Below are 17,929 nucleotides of genomic sequence, written 5' to 3'. Positions count from 1 at the left end.
AAAAAAATACCACAGACTGAGGGGCTGAAACAACAGACATTTGTTTCTCACAGTTCTGGAGGCTGGAAGTCCGTCATCAGGGTGTTGGCAGGTTGCTTTCTTCTGAGGCCTCTCTCCTTGGTTTGCAGATGGCCATCTTCTGGCTGTGTCTTCACATAGCTGTCCCTTTGTGTGTGCCTGTGTAATCTCTTCTTATAATGACACCAGTCATATTGAATTAGGGCCCATGCGTATGACTCATTTTACCTTAATAGCCTATCAGGACCTTAAAGGTCCTGTGTTCAATCATTCTGAGATTCTAGGGGTTGGCACCTCAACATGACTTTTGGGAAGGCAAAATTCAGCCCATAACACCCTGTCTCAAGGGGCAGGCAGTTGGTGACCTGCCAGAATGCAGGCTCAGCATTGCCAGATCCTTCAGGTTCTCAAGAAAAGCTGGAAATTTTTATTTTAACATAAAATTTCCCAAGTTTTATATTTACAACAATTTCAAATTAAAAAAAAAACCAATAATCACAGTGTAATCCATGGTCTGAATAAGGCCATTGATAAGCCAGTCGATCACCACTTGCCTAGACTGTAATTTCCTCAGTGGCAGGACTGTGTCCCATAACTCTTTAATCCCTCTCAGCCAGTTCTTGCACATTGCAATAGTAACAAAAAGCTGATCATTGAATGACTAAATTCAAATTTTACAACCTTTTTTAAAGTAGGGTACATCTGTAGAAACCCTGCACCTTTGCAGTCATGCTGTGATATAAAATAGCATCAGCTATTATAACCGCCTTCGTTGCTGTTTATGCCAAAGCTAACAATTACACTCTTCACAGGATCCCGGTTATACCACATGCCATTTACAGATGAGGAAACAGCAGACCCAGGTCGGTTTGTGTATCCACACGTGTGTAGCAACCTTCTCCTGTTATATCGTCTCTCTCTTTGTTCTCACAAATGATTATAATGTCAAAATAACACTACTATTACTGAGTGCTAACTCTGCGCTGGTTACTACATTATCTCACTTAATATTCACAATTACTCCAGAAGGGAGATTCGGGCAATCAAATTCTCCAGGGAAGTATTCCTGAAGACCTCAAATAATTTAAAATTGGTGTAATTCAAAACCCACCTGCTAAAGGATGGCAGGTATTTCTGTTTACCTGTTAGGATAGTGCTATTATGTGGCTATAGCATAAATACAATTCACACTGTTTTATAAGGTTTATGACAACTTTTAATTGGGGCATTTTGGGTTATTACAGATTTTACACATAAAGTGAAACAATAAATATTTTTACATCATGCTGTTTCAAATTCAAATGATTCAAATAAGACCATACAGAATGATTTTTCCCATTTAACAGAGAAGGAAACTGAGGCCTAGAGAGGTTAAATAACTTGCCCAAAGTCAAACAGCTAGAAAATGACTCTTAACCACCTTTTAACTACCAAACCAGCTCTGTGCTTCTCTAATGCAAGACATTAGATGTCACTTCTTTAGGGTTACTCTAAATGCCCATCACGGACTGACCAAAAGTGACTCCGGGGAAGTTGCCCAGGGATGTCAAAGAAAACCTAGCATTTCCTCCCCAAGCCCTTCAAAGTTCAGAATTTGTTCCTCTCCCTCAGTTCTTAGATCTTCAAACATGGTCCCTTCTATACTGTTGGAGGGATCATCTAGTCCCCAAATTTTCTTCCCCTGCCACCTGCCTCGTCCTGGATTCTGCTACATCTCAATGCTGCTGGGAAACTTATTACAAAGAAAAAGGAGGAGTGAAGCTTGTTTTCTCTCCTGGTCACACAGGCGTGCCGGGCTGGGCCCTCAGTGTAGCCAGATAGTTATAATGTGCCCAGGTCATCACAGGGCTCATAGTGTGCCCTACAGGAGCAGCAACCACATCTTTCACCTCCAGATCCCCAGTGTCTGGCCTCAAAGGCAGTATAATAAGGGGCACAGTTTATTGGGTATTCGTGTGCCAAAGCATGGTACCAAGCATGTGCACACATGACACCCCACTTAGTCCCTCCCAAGCACTGTCCCATGGACCCACTGGTCTTTGTATTATGGAGCATGGACATGCCAGGTTCCTCGGGACAGGAACAGCAGGCAGGAGCAAAGATCAAGTCTCCCTAGGACTCTCTTCTGGTAGCAACTGACAGACACACAGCTCACACTAATTTAAAAGAAAATGAGGATTGATCAGAAGATATAGGGGCCTCTGCCTGAAATGCCACAGGAGTCAGGGTGGGAGATCAGGACTGTTTTTGTTAGTTCAGCTGCAGTTAGTGATAATTACATTTTTAAACAGGCCTTAAATTTTTTATCATGTTTTACTTTCAACATCCATTATCTTGTTTGATTTTCAGAAGGGTAAGATATAATAAAATAATAGTAACTAATGCTTTTATACCTCTGACCACATTTGAAGCCTTATTCTAGGAACATTTAATCCTCATAATAACCCTCTTGGGTCAGTACTGTTATTACCATCCTGTTTTGGAGAGGAGGAGAGCGAGGAAGAGAGGATAAGTCACTTGTAAAAGGTCCTACTACAGCTAGTTTGTGGGATTCGAACTCAAGCTGGAGCTGATATAGTAGCCACCGTGTGGCTATTGAGCCCTTGAAATGTGGCCAGTTTGAACTGAAATGTGCTGCAAGTGTTAAAATACATCACTGGGCTTCAAAGACTTAGTGCTAATTAAAGAATGTAAAATTTCTCATTAATAAAGTTTACATTGACCAGCCTGAGCAAGAGCGAGACCCCATCTCTACTAAAAAAAAATAGAAAGAAATTATCTGGACAACTAAAAATATATAGAAAAAATTAGCCAGGCATGGTGGTACATGCCTGTAGTCCCAGCTACTAAGGAGGCTGAGGCAGGAGGATCAGCTGAGCCCAGGAGTTTGAGGTTGCTGTAAGCTAGGATGATGCCACGGCACTCTAGCCCAGGCAACAGAGTAAGACTCTGTCTCAAAAAATAAATAAATAAATAAATGAAATAAAAATAAAAAATAATAATAATAAAGTTTACATTGATTACATGATTTGGGAAATATGGGACTAAATAACATTAAGATTAATTTCACCTTCTTCTTTTTACTTTTTTAATGTGGCAATAAGACTATTTAAAATGACACGCATGGCTCAAATCGTTTTCTTCCTGGACAGGGCTGCTCATGCACACTCCCCCGCCGCTCTGGGCTGCTGCGTGGAGACTGGCCCTCTGGAGACGCTGGGTGCGGGGATCTGAACCCCCCCTACCCCGACCTCCATCTCTCCCCCTCACAGCTCACGCAACAGCTGCATTCTTCTCAGTGCAGTTCCTTGGTCTCCACGTGGCAGAAAATGGCCAAGGGCAGGGCCAAAGCTGGATGGCTTTGTCCTCAGCCACCCCAGAGCCTGACTCTTGTCCTCACTGTGCAGGGGAGGCAGCTGGCGCTCTGATGTGGAGCAGCGCCAGGGCCCAGAGGAGTGGGCTCCACTGCCCACAACGTTATGTACCATGTTGGTTGGGTTGTAAAGCCTGGGGTCGTATATGTCAGAAGATATAATTCTTTAGTGTCAATACCCAGGCTGACTTCCTATGTGCTTTCAGGAATGCTTGCTGAGACAAACCCCTGGCTTCTGAGACCTCGTTAGGTCATGATTTGTCCTTAGACCTCTTTTTCTAGGCTGAGCCAGAAATAGGGGGAAAGAATGAGAGAAAACAACACATCACATATTTTCTGGGGCCTCCTGGAAAGTGGGTCCTATAATTTTAATCCTCTGTATTTAGACTCTGGATGCTGGAGAGTTTCCAAGTGGGCATCGGTCTCAAGATCCCAGGAAAGGGGACATTTCGTGAGCAGTGTGTGAGGAGCTGCAGCCAGCGCCTCTCTCCTCCAGTCGACCTCTTTGGCTTTTCAGAGAAGCTGGAGAGAGCTGTTTCCAATTTACTTCCTAGAATTCGGAGAGGGTGTGGGGTGTGTTTCGTTGCAGTATTCCCACTCCCATCAACGCGGATTTTCAGCAAGCTTCATCTGCAAGTAAGCACTGTCTCATTCCGACCAGCAGCCTTGTCCCTTTTAACTCCAGGGACAATCCGACCACTAGGCTGGATTCAGGTGTCCTCCTCCACCCAGGACTAGGCCTCCTCCAGAACACTCCAGGGCCTCCTGGTGGGAGTTCAGGACTGCAGTTGGTGGCACTTACAGTTTTAAACAAGGCTCTAACTTTTGTATCATGTTTTGCTTTCACATCCATTATATTATTTGAGTCTCAGAACAATGCTGTAAGGCAGACTGGGCAAGTGTTATTGTCTCCATTTTACAGGTGAGGAAAGGGAGGCCCAGACAAGGTGAAATGACTTTTCCACAGTCACATGACCAATAAGTTACAAAACCAGGACTGAGACTCAGGTCTTCCGAATCCAAGACCAGTCATCTCACAGGGTTTTCCTCAGTAGCCAAGTGTGGCTTTGTCGTCCTCGTGTTTATCGAGATCCCTGTGATCCTGTTGATATTTTATTAATTTTAAGAGTGACCATTCAAGGCTGTTGAGCAACTGTGTTGAGCACCGACTGTGTATGCGGGCACTGTGCTAGCCTCGGGTGGTACCACAGAGAGCAACATGGAGGGCCTGGACCATCTGTTCAGGGGGAGAGACAGACAGCTAACTAGTCAAGAAACAAATACATCACACATTGGGCCAAGTACTTTCGAAGAACGGGGTGATACGAGAGCATATGCAGGGGTGTGGGGGATGCTTTGGATCAAGTGATCAGGGCAGGTTCTCTGAGGAGATGGTATTAGACCTGACACTTGAAGGATGCAGCTGGCTGCTATGGGAGGGCCTCTGGGAGAAAGCTAGGATTAGGGGGCGTTTTAGGCAGAGTTCTCTCCAACCGTGGAGTGTTTACAGTGTCAAACACTGGGCTAGAATCTTCGAATGCATTATCTCATTTCTCACACAAACTCCACGAGGTAAGTTTACTGTTATCTCCACTGGATAGCTGAAGAAACCAAGTAGCTGGGTTTCCCATGGCACTTAACCACTGAGTTAAACACCACTCCTACCTGCCAGTGTGTCAAAACCTGTAACAAACAGGTCAAATTCATTTGAGCATAATTTATATCTTCCAATCTGCAAGGGGAGATTGTTCAGCACACAGACTTAGAAGCCTTGCTCAAGGCCCAGGTTAAGTGTTCCCGGAGTTTCTGCTGGCAGGTTTCTACTGGAAGAATCAGGGACAGGCCAGTGTCCCCACTTCTGGCCCTTGCACCTCACAGTCTGGGCAAAGGACCCTCAGGAATCAACCAGAGGACTGTGTTCTGTGGGCCAGGAGCAAAAGGGAGGGGGGAGGAAGGCTGTTCCATGATAGTGGACTTAAGGCTGCAGCACTTTAGCCCCTAGCGTTTTTCTAGAACATGTGTATTTATGAATGTTTAGCTACTTAGCTGAGAGATGAGAAGCCCAGGGACTGGGTAGATTAAAACCAGACTTAAGAACTCATCCAAGTTTAGCACCTCATGCTTCCATTTCTGGGATTTAACCAACTAACATTTTTTTCCCTTCAGCAGGAAGACTATAATGAAGCCTTCCCTATTCAACTCACACCTTTCCACCCCCAGAAAGGACAATTTAGGAAGTAAGGTAATTTTTTAAAAGCTGAGGAAGGACTGATATTTTTTCCTGATCAGTTGAACAACTCATTATGGAGCATCTACTATATGTAAGGTATTCTGCAAGGCCAGCGCCCAACCCAGGGTGCGGAGAAAGACACAGCCCCTCTACTCTAAGGGGTCAAAAGGAAGGAGGGGTCAGGTCTAGTTTTGGTTAGAAAAACTGAGAGAAGAAAGAGAACTGATATGAATCAAGGGGTGTCGATGCCCTTCTAGATTTAAGCCGCTGCCTTGTTTTCCCTGTGGATTTTCTTGAGGGCAGAGTCAGAGTCTCAGACATTCATTAATTAAGCAAATATTTCTTGAACACCCACTATGTGCAAGGAAGTTTGAAGCCAGTTGGCCCGCTGGGGTCCCTGTTCTTATGGGGCTTACATTTTAATGGGAATAAAGTGAATACCAGCAAGTCGTTGTAAGGGCGAGGAGACAAAGAAAGTGCTGGGATCAAAGGGAGCACTGTCTGAGAGGGCAGGTCAGGGAGGGCCTGGAGGAAGTGGCATTTAAGCTGAAACACAACAGACAAAGACCAGCAAACCAAAAGGGTGGAGCCCATTAGGTTACCGGTCAAGGGGCTGGCGCCTTGGGGTGGAGTGGAGCTCGGCCTGGGGGAGGCCAGAGGAGTGGAGGGACCCAGGGAGGAGCTGAGGTTGGGGTGGAGGTAGGGGCCAGGTCGTTTAGGGCCCCGTGGGCCACGGCAAGGGTTCCAAGGTTTGCTGTTTGCAGCCAGCAGGTACTTGAGGATCTTGGGGAGAGACACCCTGAGCTTTTGGCTCAGGTCTTGGCGATGCCCCCATTAACACTCCAGGGGGGCTTGCGGTGGGGAGTCAGGGTCCAGGAGGCTCCCCCCACCCACCCATCACCTTGGCTGAGCCAAGTATGGCCCTCTCAAAGGACAGATTTCCCTCAAGCATTGATTTACTCAAGTATCCCGAGAGAACAGCATCACTTTTACATTTTTGAAGTCATGTAGTACACACTCGCGTGTGTATAAAATTGTAAAATAAACTACAGGATATCAAAGCAATTTCTCTATTGCTGTGTGTGGCTTTGGCATATGCTTCAAGGTCCCTTCTGTAATTTGGAGTATTTGGGAGGAAAAATGGAAGAGATGCTGACATAATGGAAAGCATTTGGGTACCAGGGTCGGCCAAACCCAAGTTCAAATATAACTGCTGCTGCTAACTAGTTGTGTAAACATGAGCAAATTAGCTTCTCTGAGTCTCGTGTCTTCTGTAAAACAGGAATAAAATAGCAGGGGAAGGAAGCAAGGTGGAGTGGAATAAGCATAATCTTCAGAGACACTCAGACGTGTGGTTTTGGAGGCTGTCTCCATTGCTCCCTGACGGTGCAACTTCGGGTAAATCACTTCACATCTTGGAGCATCTGTTTCTTCCTCTGGAAAAATGGAACAATAAGTGTACTGCCTTCACGGGGTTCCTTGTAAACTTCAACTAAAACAATGCAGGCAAATAGCTTCACACAGTGCTTGGAATGTGGTAGGTGTGTGATAAAATCAGTTTGGCTCTGCCTCGCTTTCCCTATCTGTAACCGAAGAGTTTGGAGAAGACGGGTCCCTGGGAGCCCTCCCCAAGTTCGTGATTCTAAATTTATTTACTAGGCACTGGAAGAGTTAATCTGTCTGGATTCCTTGGGGCCTTGGCTCTGCTCTAAGCACCCCAACCCAGATTTTCTCACCACCACTGTAGAGTGGTGAGGGTGGGGCACAGGCTGGGAGCAGAGCTATTTGGAGCCTTGTTTTTCTTGGAGGTACCCTGAAGGCAAGGAGATTCTCCTCTCCCTCCCTCTAGGTTTGGAACCAGAATCTAGTTTCCCCGCCATTATTTCCAAAACAGTTCCTGGCTCCAGCTGCCAGGAATCCTCTGGGGCTACAGGAGCCTCCAGGCTCCAGCTCAGAAAATCCTTCCTCCGAAATTGTCCCAGACCCCCCTCCTCCACCCAGGCAGTGGGGCCTGCCCAGACCCAGCTGTCACAGAGAGGAGTCCCCTCTTTGTCCAAAGAGGCTAATGAAGGGCAGACGGGCCAGAGAGCAAACCCTCCCCCTTCTCGTGGGGCCCATGTGGCTGGGCATGGACACCGTCAACTGCGACAGATGGTTCCCCTCTGTCTCCTTCCGCTCTCATCTGGCTGGCCCTTTCCTGCCTGTCTTCATCTAGCCATTTGCAGGATTCTGATCCACCTCAAAGACTCGCTCCCACCCACTTCCTTCCTCCCTCTCTCCCTACTCCAAAATGTTTGTAGATTGCAACTTTCTAAACTATTTCAAACTTACTTTAAAAATTCGGTTTCTATTCTGAGGGCCCCAGATGTGCTGCAGATGTCAGGTAACACTAACCAGTTTTCCAAGACTCTCACTAAGTAGGCAACGGAAAAAGATGGTGAGTCGTAGGGCCTGGGAGTGTCTAGGCCACAGTTTTACGAAAGCACCTGCCTTATCTGCCTACCACCTCTACTATTATTATATTTATGTGATCTACGTTGAGCAAGTGTGACAGCAGAAATATAATCAAACTACACCTTTATTTTTGCCTCCCTCTTCCCCCTTATAATTTAGCCAGTGAGAGGGGCTCCCACTTCTGCCTGGTTGAATCTCCACTCCAGGCTTCCACACTTCAACCTTCATTCAAATGTGAGACTTCATCCTGCTCCCCCAGCCAAGTGTGAAGCTGGCAGGGCCTCTCATACCTTCCATCTACCTTGGGAGGGTGAGAAGGCACTGCAGTCAGACCCTTCCCCCCAGACAGCTTGCCAGTCTCCCTCCTCTGGCTTTTTCCTGCAGGCCTCAGACGAGGTCCATTCTCCTGCCCACTCCCGATGACATGGGTCACATTTTATAATTCTTGATCTGATAAGAGTGAGTGCCAAGAGCTGGAAGATGGGCTCTCAAACTGTTCCTCTGTAAATTCTGCACTCGGGCCTCGCCCCTCAATTAGGCATGCAGTGTTTCATTTGTCTTGGTGCCCAGGTGGGACTTTCAATTTTAACATCCTCTTACACTCATCCACTCAGCCATTTTTTTGCCGTTTTCAGGCAACTAGATACCCAAAGCTAATATGTACCTTTGTCCACGTCTGTTCCTTCCTTGCACCCTAGTAGTGGTTCTATCTCAGGGCTCCAGCACTCTGTTCCTATCTGGGGGTTTATGTATGTTTGTGGGGGTCTGCCCAAGATCCTTTAAGAATGGATGCACATTATGTGTGCTACAACCCTTGCACCTATGACCCCCACAGCAGGGAGTTTCCACAGAAGACTCAGAAGCACTCCTGATGGAATGCCCGCCCCCACAGGTCATGAGCACGAGACAGGGTCTCACTATGCTGCCCAGGCTAGAGTGCAGTGACTGTTCACAAGCATGATCATAGCACACCACAGCCTCCAACTCCTGGGCTCAAGCTATCCTCCCGCCTCAGCCTCACACGTAGCTAGGACTACAGGTGCGTGCCACTGCACTCAGCTGTGAGCCTCCACTCTACCGGACAATTCCCACAGAGGTCTTTTCTCACAGGTCACCTTTATCGTGAGGCCCTGCCTAGCCCCCAGTGAAAAATATAAACTCCCTGTTCAAGGTTTCGGTCCCCTTCCCCTGCCTTTCTTCTTCTTTCTCTACATATAGCTATATAGTAAGTATTTTACTTATTTATATATATTGTCTTTCTCCCCATAAAAATGTCAATTCCAAGAGGGACTCAATTCCATGCTTCGCAGCTGTATTCGCAAGGAACAGCGCCTGGTACTTGGTAGGCACTCAATAAATGCTTGTTGAATAAATGAACTACTACGGAGGGAAACAGCACACTGCTACAAATGAGTGTGCTCTACGATAGAGATGTTAGAGAAGGGTAGAGAGACATTAAAGATACACTATCACCAAGCTGAGACTTTTTTTCCTTAGGATGAAGAAATTGAAAAGAAAATAACTTTGTTACCATGTGATATCATGTTATTTAAAGCAGTATCTGGTACTGGCTGAATCATCTTGACCTGGCCAGTGGCACCTCTATGACACTTATCTAGAGAAGCCCTCTGAGGTTCAGAAAAGGAAAGCGACTTTCCCAAAGACATACCACTAGCTAGCATCAGAGCTAGAACTTCAGTAAGCCCCCTGCGTCCCAGGCAGTACAGTGCTATGGTCTCGCTTCCTCTCCCTGGCAGGAGAGGCCTGGTATTCTGTCCCCTTCATCTGTTTTCAGGATTAGAAATCCTGGAGGGAGCAGGGAGGAGTGGTAGGGTCAGCCTCTTTCCAAGGAAAGCAGCCTGGGGCAGCCCAAAAAGCCTGAACAGGCTCCAAGGGCCAGGGGCAAAGCAGGGTCTGAAGGGAAAGGAGATCGAGAACCCAGGAAGGAAAGTGGGCTCCAAAGGCCAAGGCCTGAGCAATGTCGCCACCCTGCCACCAGCACCACATTTGCCAAGGAATCCCCGGATGCTTGAAGGCTCTGATGAGGTAGCCAAAGGCCAAATAGGAACAGTGAAGCCAACAGTGCTTCACATCTGGAAAGAGTGGGAAGATTGGAGCTTGAAAGGCTTCGTATCAGAGCTGCAAGGAAACTTAGAGACTGCCTAGTCCAGTGGTTCTCAGAGTGGAGTCCCCAGACCACTATCAGCAGCATCACTTGGAAACTTATTAGAAATGCAAATTGTCCTGCCCCACCCCAGAACTGAATCAGAAAATTCTGGAGTGGAGCCCAACAATCTGTGTTTTAACAGGCCTTCAAGGTGAGTCCGAGGCACATTCAAGTTTGGGAACCACTGCTCTAGGCCAACCCCTTGTTGTTCAGGTAGGGAAATGGAGGCCCAGAGAGGGAAAGGGCTTGCCTAAGGTCACCAACCAAGTTACCACTTCATTGCTCATCCCCATGGCAGGAAGTTATGTCTGGAATCTTCTCCCTCCTGGTTTCATTCTTGGAAGAGAGGCCGTTGATTGCAAAGGGACAGAACCAATTTGTTGAGAGATCTTGGGCAAGTTGCTTATTTCTGCTCTAGGCCTCAGTTTCTGCATATGCACAGTGAGTGGCAGGGAGTGGATAAGCTCTGAGTGCATAGCGCACTGATCTCTGGTGGGATCGTGCTATTGCTGCCGTCAGCCTCAAGGGCACACAGTCTAGCCTGGGACAGGAAGGCACAGGCTCTGGATCTGGATGGCCTGGTGCAAACCCCAGCCCTGTCACCTGCTAATTGCATGATTTTCATTTCATTTCATGCCGCCTATTTGAATGAAACCATGGATCATTTCTCTCCATCCACAGCTCCCTCCAGTCGTCAGTCTTTCGGCCATAAGTCCTGCATCCATCTCAGCCACTACAGAAGATGATGGTCTGATGATGGATTCCTCACCCTCAAGACCCCTCCGAAGTGTATTCTGGGTATACGATTCAGATTGTCCAAATATGTCCTCAAGATACGATGACACTCTGTCCAACTATTTGTGTGTGATGCAAGAAAGAGGAAGGCACAGAACACAATTGAGTCTATCCCAGCTGCCTCCTCCTCCTCCTCCTCCCCTGCATCCCCTCTGACCGACCGCTGGCTCAGCTCGGTGGCCACACTCACCTGCCACAGCTCTCTTGCCTCCCACAGGTCACCACCATGATCCCCTGGGTGCTCTTGGCCTGTGCCCTCCCCTGTGCTGCTGACCCGCTGATTGGCGCCTTCGCTCGCAGGGACTTCCAGAAAGGCTCCCCTCAACTCATCTGCAGCCTGCCTGGCCCCCAGGGCCCACCTGGCCCCCCAGGAGCCCCAGGACCCTCAGGAATGGTGGGAAGAATGGGCTTTCCTGGCAAAGATGGTCAGGATGGCCAGGACGGGGACCGGGGGGACAGTGGAGAGGAAGGTAAGAGGCCCAGAGCCTACCCCTCCTATTCCCACCTGGGGCTGACAGCATCTAAAATTCCTAAAACTGGTATTAATCCCTTTGATTATAAGTCAAATTAATGTTTCTTTATAAGCAAAGCAGCATATTCCAAAAGGACCAGTGGTTATTGAATCTTGTGTTCCTGCCCTGGCTGTACCTTCGGTTTGCTAAGTGACTTTGGGCAAGTCTCCTAAAGCATTATTCAGAACTCTTTTTGTTACAAGGAACAGGAACCCAATTTATAGCCCCAAATGGAATTTATAGGCTCATAAAACTAAGAAGTCCAAGAGCTGAGCTTCAGGAATGGCTGGGTCCAGGAGCTCAAATATCACTGTCAGGGCTCTGCTTCCCTCTGTGTGTTGGTTTCCTCCTCACAAAGACTAGCTCAAAGTTCTGAAATGGCAACTAGTGGGCTCAAGCTTCCTCATGGCTTGATCCACAGAGCAAATCTCAGGATGACCAATTCTCCACGGCCACATGTGTATCCTGGACCAATCCCTTTGTGGTGCTACCATTTGCCAGGACTGGGTCATGGGCCCGCCCCTGCGTGTGTGAGTGGGTGGTAAGGGCAGCTGGTCAATGTGATTGACAGCTTCCGTGGGACGATACGAAATAGTACAGGGCAGTTTCCCAAAGGAAGGGAGGCCAAGCAGACAGCCAATAGATTGGATACTCTCTGCAGGCCCTTTCAGCTTTGACGTTCTTTAAATCTCTGAACTTTCACCCCAGCAACCAAGCACTTTTCAGTGTCAGCAACATCCCCAAATACACATTTTAAGTGATGGGGAAATATAATAATTTTTATTTGTATGGCATTTTAACACTGACAGAGCACTTTTAAGTATGTTGCTCATCTGACCATCAGTATCCTGTGAAGGAGACATTCTTATTATCTCCATGTTACAGATGAGGAAACAGAGTCAGAGCAATTAAGTTGAGAACAGAATGTCATAGCTGCAAGAACTTGAACTTTGGAAACCAACCTGGATACTAATTTTGGCAAACTACTTAACCTCTCTCCAAACCTCAGTTTCCTCATCTCTAAAATAGGGATAATAATAGCAGCCTCATAGGGTTGTGGTAAAAATGAAATAAAATAGCATGTGACATAAAATAGCATGTCAAGCACTAGGCTTAGAGTAGACATGCAATAAATGTTACCCCCCAAATGACTTGCTGAGCTCACGTAACAAGTGAGTAGCAGACTCCAAATCCAGACCTTTTCCTACCATACCAAACTAACTCTTCTAAAAGTACCTCCTGCCCAGAAAAATATCTAGAAAGGTGATGATAATGGCTTTGACTTGAGGAGGTCTTACAGTGTGCCAGGCACTGGTGTCCTGATATCCAGTTCCCTGACCACAGTGGTAGACTCAGGGCTGGACATGTGCTCCAAGCAGGATGAGCTAGAGTTTCCTGTGAGATTTGCCTTATGGACCCTGAGGGAGAGAGTCTCTGTGGTTGACATTTTCCCCTTAATTGAGAGCTGTGACGATGTAAGCAGGGGGCTGCTTGGTCATCTCTTCTGCCATGCGTTGAGTCTCTGCTGAGGATTAAGCCACCACACCAAGGAAGGCAGCCTTGAGAGATGGAGAGTCCCGGCATGTGTAACCCAGATAAAGCCAGGTCTCCCTGGGGCCAGTTCAGGATGACGTCCAACACCCTCCCACCACCACACGCACAGATCCACCTCCAGAGAGGTCGTGAAAAGCAAAGTCAGCGTTTCCTGAAGTCTCTCAAAAAAGTCATGAAGAAGTAAGCACTTCATAAAATACATGGTAGAACTTCCTGGCAAGCTTTCTTATCTATTTGTCTCCCCCAAAGAACTCCAAGCCAAATGATTCCGTCTGTCTTCCTCCTCTTCTCTCAGCCCCTTCTCCCACATTTTATTTTCATTTTTTTCAAAGAACAGCTTTGTGACCTTCCTTAGTTTTATATTTTCCTATTACTTTTATTTATTTTTAATTACATGAGTAATATATAAATACAGTCTCATTGTAATATATTCAAGCAATACCAATAAAGCAAAAGGCCTCCTTAATTACTACCCCTTCTCACCCTCCCCTTACCCTTGGTTAGAAGTGTGTCCTTCCTGGCCTTTTTCTGTGTATTTACATATGTGTAAAATAATACCAGGCATTGCCAGGCTCTTAACATAAGAAATCTGTTCTTCAAAATTAGATGTTCAGTGAGAAAATGTGATTTGGAAACCTATTTCCCAATTATGCAAAATAGGAAAAATTTAAATGCGTTACAGTTTAACTCTAAACTCTAAAACACAGAGAAATGCCTACATATATACATACAAGAAATAAAGTACCTTGTTAGGATGTTAAATGCCTAAAGCAGCTCTCCCTTGATCACCCAGTTCATATGGTTGGTTGTCACAAACAGTTGTTTTGTGTCCAGTGAACTCAAATCTTTATCCGTATATGTTTCGTTTAAAATATTGTATTGAATTGAGGGATATAAATTAAATGTTTTCTATGTAATCAATGGCCAACAGCTATATTGAGAGAAATGTACATTTTATGAAATACGAGCATTAAAAGCCAAAAGGCATTCTACAGGAAAATTTTAACGTTCTGCAAGATATGTCAGCTAGTATTTAGCAGATGTTTGCAATAGGCCAGGCCTCTTCTATACACTTAAATGGTGTAGAAATAGTTAGCATTGTGGATTCCTTTTAACATAAAAGTTTCGGCCACATGTTCTTTCCTCTTAACAGTATATTTTAGAGAAGGTTTCACACAGGGCACGAAAATGCGCCTCATTTTCTTAACTCCTGGGTAGAATTCCACAGTATGGATGGACCATAATTTTTTAATGATGCCCTTTGGATGGGCATTTAGTTGTTCCTATTTTTGCTAGTATAAGCAACGCTGCGATAAAACCCTGTACATGTGTGCAGGGCTCTTGTGCAGTAGGCAGGGATTTTATTAAGATCAAGGTTTTGAAATCGAGAGGCTTCTTCCAGTTCCCTTCTCAGCCCATTATCAGCACAGCGCCTAGAAGGATTGATCTGGCAGACAAGCCAGACTCTTCCTTAGAAGGCTGGAAAAAGAAAGGGTGGGAATTTGTTACGTTATTCTTTCTGTGCCCTGATCCACAGCGGCTCCGGAAGGTAAGTATCCTCATTCCCATTTTCCACATGAGGCTGGGAGAAGTGCCCCAGTTGCACCGTCAGGACTTACACTCATTTCTATGTGTCTCCCTCCAAAACCTTCTTGGTCTTTCCATTACCCACCAGCTCCCGCTCCAAGGATGGAAAGCCAAGGCCCATAGCCTCTGCCTAGGCCTGTGGCGGCCCCTCCATAACGCCAGCTGCTCTGTCTTCCAGGTCCACCTGGCCGGACAGGTAACCGGGGAAAGCCAGGACCAAAGGGCAAAGCCGGGGCCATTGGGCGGGCTGGCCCCCGAGGCCCCAAGGGGGTCAGTGGTACCCCTGGGAAGCATGGCACGCCAGGCAAGAAGGGGCCCAAGGGCAAGAAGGGGGAGCCGGGCCTCCCAGGCCCCTGCAGCTGCGGCAGTGGTCGCGCCAAGTCGGCCTTCTCGGTGGCAGTGACCAAGAGCTACCCGCGGGAGCGGCTGCCCATCAAGTTTGACAAGATCTTGATGAACGAGGGTGGCCACTACAACGCCTCCAGCGGCAAGTTCGTCTGCAATGTGCCGGGGATCTACTACTTCACCTACGACATCACGCTGGCCAACAAGCACTTGGCCATCGGCCTGGTGCACAATGGCCAGTACCGCATCCGGACCTTCGATGCCAACACCGGCAACCATGACGTGGCCTCGGGCTCCACCATCCTGGCTCTAAAGCAGGGTGACGAGGTCTGGCTACAGATCTTCTACTCAGAGCAGAATGGGCTCTTCTATGACCCTTACTGGACCGACAGCCTCTTCACGGGCTTCCTCATCTACGCCGACCAGGACAACCCCAATGAGGTATAGACAGGCCGGGGTTGGGCCTCCCAGCAGGGAATAGCTTCTGGACTTGGGCGTATGGCACAAGACCCCTAAACTGTAAGGGGGCTGGGGGTTGAGGGAGCTTCTAGCCTCAGACTGACCTCCTCTGCCTCTTTTTTTCTCCATCATTAAATCCAAGCTTTTTTATTCATCCATCCATCTCTTCATTCACTAATTTTTTTACTATCTACTGTATAGCAGGCACTGTGCTACCCTCTGGAAGACACAGCAATGGACAAGACAGAATGTCTGTCCTCATGCGGCTTACATTCTAGCGGGAGGTACAGTTTACAAATAAGCAAGCAAAGAATATAAATATTATGCCAGGAAGGAAATGAACATGGCGTGGTTGAGACTAATAGGAGTAACAGGAGACAGGGAAGAGTCTGAAATTTTTTTTAGATTTCACCTTTCTGGGTGTGAGTCTACAAATTTTAAGGGGACAGCTCAATGAATTTTTTACTTATGTGCACACCTTGTAACCATCACACAGATCGAGAACAAACTATTTCCACCCTCCCTCCCCCAAAGCCTCCCTTAAGACCTTTGGAACCAGGAAGACGTTCCTTTTTAAGCTTAGCCTGGAAGTAGGAATGGAAGGTTCTGGGGGAAGGGGTCTCCTGGCCAAGGGAGCTGCAAGTACAACGGCCTTGACACAGGAAAGAGCTTGGCCAGAGGGAGAGGCCCAGGTAAGGAAGGAGAAAGGAGGCACGAGGCTTGAGGCTGCGAGATCATTCCACTCAAGAAACCTTATCGGAATGCAAGAGTGAGCGTGACATTGATACAGGGATGATCTCAAATCTGCTCGACGCATGAGTCCAGTCAGTCACAGACTCGAGCACTTTATATTGGTTACAAATCTCTTGCAGGCCTGCTTCTCAATGAATGAGATACAGCATGATACTGAGAACTGTTGCTCTAAGATGGCGGGTGTGGATCCCACACCAATGAACATCACCCCTGGCCCAGGTGTTTCCAGTGTGCAGGGATCTGAGGGCATAAGAAGCCACAGTACAAAGTGGCTGGTGCTAAGAGCCCCACAGGTCGGTTGTCTGAGAGCACTTGCTGTTGGAGCCACAGCTCCCTCGCAGCTTGCTCTGACTGACCCCAGTGCGGTCCTCAGGGACAGGGAGGGCTGCACAGGGCGGTCCTGGAAAGAGTGGCCCCCTCCATAAATAAAATGGTGGTTATTTAAAGTAACTTTATTCTCACTGGGCCACAAAGGGTATGGGATTGAAGTGGATCTGAAAAACTCAGGAAGGAGCCAGGCACTGGTGGCTCACGCCTGTAATCCCAGAGACTTGGGAGGCCGAGGTGGGAGAATGGCTTGAGCCTGGGAGTTCCACACCAGCCTGGGCAACATAGCAAGACTCTGCCTCTGCAAAAATAAAATTTTAAAAATAAAAAGCCCAGAATGGGCTTTGTGGCCCAAGCGGATCAATGTGTGGGTCAGGGCTCTGTGAGGCACCCTGTTGGGAGAGGCCACCTTCTGACCTTGAGGGGCACCTTTGTCTGTGAACAGTTCTTTTTTTGTTGTTTTTTCCTTTTTTTAGGGGAGCCTTTAGCCACTTTCCCTTCTTTCCCCCAGGGATATAGGCATTTGAAGATAGTCGACTTAACCCTTTGTAGCCTGGGTAATAATCCAGCCTGAGCAAGCTGGGCAGGCCCCCAAAGCTCTGTGGTTGCCACTCTGGGCCTGGACTGAACCCATGTCCCCTTGGCACCTACCGAGGGCTCCTTAGGGAAGGCAGTGGGAATGATGGGGGAAGATGTGGCACTCTTGTGTAGGGTGGAGCAGATGGAGGCAGAGATCTTCCAGGTCTGAGGGCCGGGGTCTTGTCTTCCTCGGATGGGGTCCAGGGTTGCTAGAGATGGTGGGTTTGTGGCAGGCGGGGCAGAAGCAGGTGATGCAGTTGAGGGGTTCCTGGTAGCCAGCTGATGGCAAGGAGGAGTGTATCCCCCTGACACTTCTGAGGGTGGCTGCCTCCTTGGGGAGCCACTTGGAGGTTCCAGGTGGATGATGCAGGATGGCGGCCCAAATGAGGAAGGTGTTCCAAGGCAGTGGCCTTCCCAGATGCACTGGGGCCCTGGCCCCTCTTCTGAGCACTGGCTGATTGCAGTGGGCCTCATCATCCAGGGCCTGCCTTTAGGTCTGCACATTTGTAAACCCGCAGAACCCGGTCCATCTTTGTGCAATAAAATCACCCTTGATCCAATGGTCTTTGCTCATGCGGGATGTACTTTGAAAGGCAGGCAGCCGTCCTGGTCTGGAGAAAGCTGGGGAGTCTGCAGCTCCCATTATTACAGTGCAAGGAACACTCCACGAGTGTTCCCCAACAGAGCCCCACAGGGCCCCGACAGGCCAGCCCCTGCCCCTCGTGGGCCCTCCCAGCTCACCTGACAAATGAGGGGGGTGCTCTGCATATATCTAG

At 47.7% G+C, this 17,929-nt stretch overlaps 1 protein-coding gene across 1 annotated transcript in view; it reads left to right on the top strand.

The window, feature by feature from the left end:
- Positions 1-15,647, top strand: part of C1QTNF2 (C1q and tumor necrosis factor related protein 2) — an 18,628-nt gene extending 2,981 nt beyond the window's left edge. The window contains exons 2-3 of the mRNA XM_012644800.1: positions 11,255-11,507; positions 14,869-15,647. Of these exons, the coding sequence (XP_012500254.1) occupies positions 11,255-11,507; positions 14,869-15,482 (867 nt within the window). The 3' untranslated portion in view covers positions 15,483-15,647. The remainder of the gene's footprint in view (positions 1-11,254; positions 11,508-14,868) is intronic.
- Positions 15,648-17,929: the final 2,282 nt, after the last annotated feature.

The sequence above is a fragment of the Propithecus coquereli genome, unplaced genomic scaffold (genome assembly GCF_000956105.1).
Source record: "Propithecus coquereli isolate 6110/MARCELLA unplaced genomic scaffold, Pcoq_1.0 Scaffold220, whole genome shotgun sequence".
NCBI classification, from domain to species: domain Eukaryota; kingdom Metazoa; phylum Chordata; class Mammalia; order Primates; family Indriidae; genus Propithecus; species Propithecus coquereli.
The sequence above is the reverse complement of the archived record's forward strand: the minus strand, read 5'-3'. Positions and strand labels throughout refer to the sequence as shown.